This window comes from Pithys albifrons, chromosome 8, assembly GCF_047495875.1.
Source record: "Pithys albifrons albifrons isolate INPA30051 chromosome 8, PitAlb_v1, whole genome shotgun sequence".
Taxonomy (NCBI): Eukaryota; Metazoa; Chordata; class Aves; order Passeriformes; family Thamnophilidae; genus Pithys; species Pithys albifrons.
In genome coordinates this window covers 28,116,989-28,123,599 of record NC_092465.1, presented here as the reverse complement: position 1 = coordinate 28,123,599, position 6,611 = coordinate 28,116,989, and the positions used below count along the sequence as shown (strand labels likewise).

The 6,611-nt window shown below is 39.8% G+C and overlaps 1 protein-coding gene across 4 annotated transcripts in view; it reads right to left on the bottom strand.

Annotated features, from left to right (window-relative positions):
* Window positions 1-233: 233 nt before the first annotated feature.
* ALS2 (alsin Rho guanine nucleotide exchange factor ALS2) overlaps window positions 234-6,611 on the bottom strand; it is a 38,060-nt gene continuing 31,682 nt past the window's right edge. For all 4 annotated transcript variants that reach the window (XM_071561661.1, XM_071561664.1, XM_071561662.1 and 1 more), the window contains exons 27-34: window positions 6,261-6,418; window positions 5,413-5,535; window positions 4,773-4,949; window positions 4,326-4,371; window positions 2,743-2,804; window positions 1,953-2,102; window positions 1,501-1,597; window positions 234-975 (exon numbers count right to left, since the gene is read on the bottom strand). In XM_071561661.1, coding sequence (XP_071417762.1) covers window positions 937-975; window positions 1,501-1,597; window positions 1,953-2,102; window positions 2,743-2,804; window positions 4,326-4,371; window positions 4,773-4,949; window positions 5,413-5,535; window positions 6,261-6,418 — 852 coding nt within the window. In that variant the 3' untranslated portion in view covers window positions 234-936. The remainder of the gene's footprint in view (window positions 976-1,500; window positions 1,598-1,952; window positions 2,103-2,742; window positions 2,805-4,325; window positions 4,372-4,772; window positions 4,950-5,412; window positions 5,536-6,260; window positions 6,419-6,611) is intronic.

Sequence of the window (6,611 nt, the reverse complement as noted above, 5' to 3'; positions counted from 1 at the left end):
CTGCTAGGCATGCTGGAGCCCTGATTCCTGGGAAGTGGCCAGACATTGCCTGCTGCTGAGCGGGGGAGTGATGGAGCAGCTTGGTGGGCACCTGGTGACCAGCTAAGGTGAACCCACCACACCTGTTAAGGAGCACCCTTCTCACCTCCTATCACATGGGCTTCCAGAGAAAGCATTTGTCCTCTGACCTCAGGGTAATCAAACTGAACACTGCAGAGCATTTCACTCAGTGCCAAAATTTGAAGTGGTCAGTGCCTTTTTATTTATTTCATGAACAGAAGGAACAGTGAATGCCTGTATATTTACAATCTAGTAAACAGGGAAGTCCATAACAGTTTGATTATTTCCACAACAGCGCATGAATACTGCATTCAGCAATGCTGTTCAACACAGATGCCTCAAAACCTTCACAGCCAAACACACTATAGGTTACCCATTATAAATAGTAACATACTTCTATTTTATTAAATAAACAAACATAACACCTTAATTCAAGAAGACTAAATGCCTTCTGTGGTGCAATTAATTCTCTTTAAACATCTCTGTTGACAAACCAGGAATAATAAAAACAAACCCCCTGCTTTGGGAAGCCATGCAGTCCAGACTTTGATGTGGTCTATGTAGATGCCATGCCTCTTTGCAGCATGGTTAATTTAAAAGGAGTAAATAATCTTTCTGTTAGAATAGGAAAGTATTTCTTCTTGGCAGGTTCTTGACAAACCAAGTCTCTAACTTCATCACCACTTCATAGATAGGCTCTGGTTGCAGTTTTTGAATTTTAGTACTGGAAGTTCAGAAGAAAAAAACTGAGTATTTTCATCTGTAGCAGCAGAACTGTAACCAAGTACTTTCTAAGGGCCATGTCAGGGAAGAAGTGGTTATTAGTGAAGTTCCACTGAGCAGATTACCCCACAGAGCCAGGTCGTAAAGGATGGCCTAGGTAAGCTTTTCATGTTGAATCTGGTAGTAACATGCCTGAATTAAAACAAAGTTCAGATTAGGGTTCATACCAGTTCACAGCAACCTGATAAAGCAGCACATGCAAAAGGGTTAATTTTCTTTCTATCCAATAACACAAGTCTAGGCTCTCTACAAGCAGTGATGCTACAGTGACACTCAACACATGAAGCTTTGGATACGTAAGCTAGGAAAAGGAACAAGAGACCTTAAGTTACAAATGACACCCAACTCCTAATGAAGCAAGAGACAGCATTACCTGGGGCTCTAAGTACTTTCACAGTTCCCAGCTTTGCCAAGATGAAGGACATTCCTGCTCACAAGTCTTTCTTTGCCTTTTGCCCATTTTATTAGCAGTACCTGCGACTGTCAGCTTAGCCAAAGCTCTGCCTTAAGTTTCCTTGCTCATCCTCCTTAAAAATTTCAAGTAAAAAGTCTAAGAAGTTACAACCTAATGTTCATACAATTGACCTAAGCTGATCCTCGTAGCTAAAAGCTGATTATTTCCAAAGAAAGCCTTTAATAACTGAATAATTTCCATACCTTTAAGGTAGTGAACATGATGCCTTGCTCCCCATGCTGCAGATAGGGATCCATCAGGTCTTCAATTAAATGCACCTCAGACCCCAAATTTCTTATTCTGTCATATGTGAGAGTGGGAAAGTGAACAGGTTAACAAAAGACACCATTATAATTTTTTTACTTCTTGTACATGGTGGTGTGCAAAAACCCATGCTTGTCCCTAATCTCATTCTGAAGTCACAACCATCTCACAGTAAACTGTTCAAGATTTTTTCAGGCCAAAGCAAACAGTCAAATTGGAAAATTCAGTTACAAGAAGCTAGCAGCTAGTCCTATAATAAACAGCAGGAATGTTTAACACAGGTAAAAGTAACACAGGTAAAAGTACTCATAACACAGGTACCTCTAACACAGGTAAAAGCACTCATAGTGCTTATGCTCAGCTTATGACTGATGCCACCCTTAGTGCCTACCTGGCTCGTAGCACCACATAGAGAAAAACAGGAAATAAGTCATCCATGGACCACAGAAAATCTTCCTGAAGGGTCTCAAGTACACTCTGGGAGATCTCTTCAAAAGTCTGCTGGATCACCTTCAGCTTGTCAGCTGGGGTAAATGTGGTACTATTGGGAGAACAAAAGCAAAACAGGATAACAATAAGAAGTCGGAGATCTGCATCTACATTAAGGAACACAGTTTTCCAGCCAGCACAGCCCTTTCTGTGCCCCAGAAGGTAAGTCAGACCATTCACACCACAACAGCCATGGCTGCCAAGACTGTGTAGTATCCCAGGCTGTAATTACCACACCCAGGCACACTACTGCAAGTTAGACTGTCTTCACAGTTTTAAGATGTTTTAATAAAGTGGTAAGAGGGGAAAAATTCCTTTCTAAAATCTTTTCAATTTCTGCTTAAATCGTTACAACAGAATACAGCTAACAGACACAGAAAAGCTTCCTATGCACTGGCCATTTCACCACAGCTATTTAGAAATTCATATGTGTAATTGATAGGCATCCTTATGCCTTTGATTCTAAATGGTGACCCATGGACACATCCTCCAGTCACATTCATGAGGCAACACTTCTTGCCCTAGTAGCAGAAACTGTCAGCATTTTTAGTTGGAACTGGAAAACTTCTTGGTGACTTCTCTTATGAAGGTGAACAAAAAAAAGGTGACAGGTAAATGATCACAGTCAAATAAACTAGACACTGCTATAGGAGGAACAGTAAAACACTAAGAAACATGTTCCAGAGAATTACCTGATTTGCTGTAAACATTCAACTGCAGAGGCAAAGCAGGCGTCTTTTGTATTTGATGATACCTGTGTAATCATAAGAGTTATCAGGCAAGTTTAGCAAGCCTTGTTCAACAGCAGAAGAAAAGCAGACTATCATGCACCATGAGACTTTTGTGTCAGTTTTCCAGTGCAAGGAAAGGGAACCTGCCTGGATGCTTACAGTCATTCAGGAAGTCTGTCTACCTACAGTTTGCATGAGATTCATTTGAAATAGAGAAAAGCCTGTACTGAATTCCTTGGTATGATACAAGAATCAGGTTTTGAATACCTTCCAGGTCAAAACTGAGAATCACTGAATCTTAATGGTTAACAATAAAGAGGGAACTCTAAGACTGGAATGACTGAAACCAAGAAAAATCAGAGCAGTTGATAACCAGAGACTCAGGTTTGGAGCAAACAGAAAAGAACAAATATAAACATTAGCACTTAATATGCAAGTGGCCTAAGTCTTTCTGAAAGAAGCAGGTAGAAAACAAATGCAAAAAGACAAAGACCTAAAGAAATTCGCAGAAATGAAGGAACTGGACAGAGCATTGCAGAGATGAACATCAAGTCTTGTCTGAAAACATCCAGGTTAATGGAAGTAATGACTCAGCAAATACGGACCATGGCTGCAGAGAGCATCACAACCTGCAGAATTCATAGAAGACACATGCCACATAGTACTTCACAGTGAGGGGCTCTATTCTATAACTAAAAAAACGCCAGGTTTGCATCACACCTTCTCAGGTGAATCTTCATGATTTGGGAAAAACGGGTCTTGTCTTGCTGGGAACCCAGACTCTCAGGGGTGGGGTCCAGCAGTAGCTTTGGTTATTATTCCAAACTTATAATAATCTCTACCAAGGAATATCAGCTTGTCCATGTGCAGCAACCACTCTGATGAAAGCTATGCTTCTGATTATTACAGACTTTGCACAAGCCTTAGTTATAAATAGGTAATCTGGAGTATCTAGTGAAGAAGAAAACTGAAAATTTCAAATAAAAGTATACTGATTTATAAAAGGACATGATTAAGAACATATTGCAAACACTGAAATTGTTCAAAGTTATGCAGCACAGAGACACTGTGCATCTACAACCAGTGTTCAGCCTCTCAGCAAGATAATGATTAGGAATGAAAACTACACAGTTTTTCTAATCAGAAAGTACATAATGGTATAAATCTCCTAATGAAGCAGCTTGAAAATTTCCTTGCTAGACTTTTATTCTCCCACTTTCATAACTGGAGATCAAGCAAAATGTCTCCTGAATTAGAATTCATTACTGAATAAGACAGTAAGTGACAAAGCTGGACTGATGGCTACTGTCAGAAATCACAGAATGGTTAGGATTGGAAGAGACCTCTGGAGATCTGGCCCAACATCCCTGCTAATCACTAATGTAGCATTTAAGTAGCAGACAAACATTACAGAAACAAGATCACACAGCATCTCTTAAGCAAAAAGCCTGGCCAAAAATTCTTTTACTGCTTCTTGATGATTTCAGCTTCTTGAAAGAAGTGCTGGGCAAAACATACTGTAAATCAAGGCCCAATGAACATACCTTTCTACTTTCTCCAAAGATGGATACAGTTCCTGGCCAAAATTTCCTGTAAGAAACCCAACACAGTGTACTGAGAGAGCACAGTCGTAAAGCATTTTTCAGCTTACAAAAATGGAGTCATCATGTTTTCTCTGAGACTCAACAGCCCTACAGGATCAACTACAGCCAGCACAAGTAGCCAGAAAACAGTCTGATCTGAAATGCCTCTGGTTCTGCAGCAATAGCAATGCTAATGTTTTTTACCCCCTTCTCATGCCTTCCATCTCCCCTTTTTGGAAGAGGGAAGTTTTTACTCACTCTCTCCATCACACTAATTAACTTGACAACATGTTTAGATGCATTTTAATCAAAGAAAATACTTCAGACAGTAGGAGGGTTGTTTTAGTTGCTTTAATGACATGCCATAATCATTTTCTAATTTCTGTTTTATTGTTGAAGCATACTCACGCTTGCACTCCAAGGAAACTGAGGAGAGCCATGTCAGTTTGTTTGTTTAGCCGTAAGACACATTCCCAGTAAATATCCTCCTCACGCTCGTTGTCTAAGGCATACAACATAAACAGGGGAGGGTAGAGGCGTGGCAGTAACACTGGGAGCAGCAAGCCAAAACTGGTTACCACATAGCTATAACCAAGCAAAACAAAAAGAGAGGGTGGTGGTTTACAGAGGAAGACATTTTGAAAACCTAATTATCTATAAAAAATGGAATTAAAATAATTGGAACAAATCTTTCATGTAATATGAGCCTATTCTATGGGAATTAAGACTAAGGAAATAAGCACAAATCCATCAAATAGTATCTCTGCTAAGAGTTCACAAATTAACCCCAGTACTCCTATGCCAAATAGAACTTGCTTACCCATAACAGATAAAAACAAATTTAGGTTTAAGTAAAAAACCATTGCATGGAACAAGGATGAAATGCCTATTACAAACATCACATAGAAATTTGCTTATCAGAATCAGCATCAGAACCAAAGGGAAAATAAACACTGCTTATAGCCATCATGTGTTTATTTTTTTCCCCCCACCCAAGAAAAAAACTGCAACAGAAATAAAATAAAGCCTTTGTATTTTCTTTATGTACCCTGGCTCAGGAGATTCTGATCTGGAATCAGATTTCCCACTGCAAAATGATCGCCTTCCTTTTGTCTCCGGTTCCAGAAATGGAATTGTGCTGCCCTCTTCGGGGAGGTCAGGAAACAAGAACCTAAATGGCAATACACATAACACTGAGCTCATTTCAAGAAGTTTCCACAAATCACAGCATCAGAAGGCAAGACTGGAGAGAAGAAAGTCAGCAGAAATAATATATGGTGGGCAAGGACAGCTCGGCTAACAGACATACAGTACCATCTCCCTGGAAGAAACCTCTTTAATGCCAAGGTTACCTTTTCTACACTGACATCACCTCCCTCCAGACAAGGCTTCTAATAGTAATTTAGAGTGTTTCTGCTTTCAGATTGGCAGGACCCAATTAAAGCTGTAATTTTTCTCAAGAATCTAAGCAAGCCCTTCATAGGATGACTGTTCATCCATGTTGGTAAGAACTTTAAGGAATACACTGGGAGTCCTCACCCTCACTAACCTTCTATAGGTACCCTTTGAACCCTTATATGGCCTACATACACATATCCTTTGAACCCTATATATGCCCTTGTCTTCACAGAGCATCAACATCCAGAGACACTAAACTGTAAATCAATATTGAAGATGAGCTTCTTACAGACACATTTTCAAGTACAATGTGGAAATTTTTCCATTTTTGACAAAATACTCAAGACTCCTTTAAAAGGTTAAGGAGATACAAGCAACCCCCAAACCAAAGTAACAATGCTGGCACACTTGGAGTGTATGAACACCAGACAGCTTCGATACATGAGACATCTCTAATTAATGCAGCAGTAGCTTGGCTTGCAAATTAGAGACCGTTACCTAACGAGCTGGAAGATGCGTTTGAGGTAGGACTTGATCTCTCTCACAGCCTCCTGCAGTAACCGTCGATTAGCTCCTACTCCAACATAGGTCATTCTGTAGACAGCTACCAGTGTTTCCACCAGCTTGCCCAAAGGATGGAGAGGAGTATCACAAGCCTGAGGCAAAGCATGTTAATTGGCCAGTTAGACAGGTCAGTGGCAGACAAGTTAAATAAAAAAATAAGGAATTCAAGAGAGATGTGTCAGAGATCGAACAACAGGTTTTCAAAAAGAGTATTACAAATAGCTCAAAAATGAGCAATATTTAACAACTTGCCATTTGGATTATAAAATTTATTTGTCATCCGAA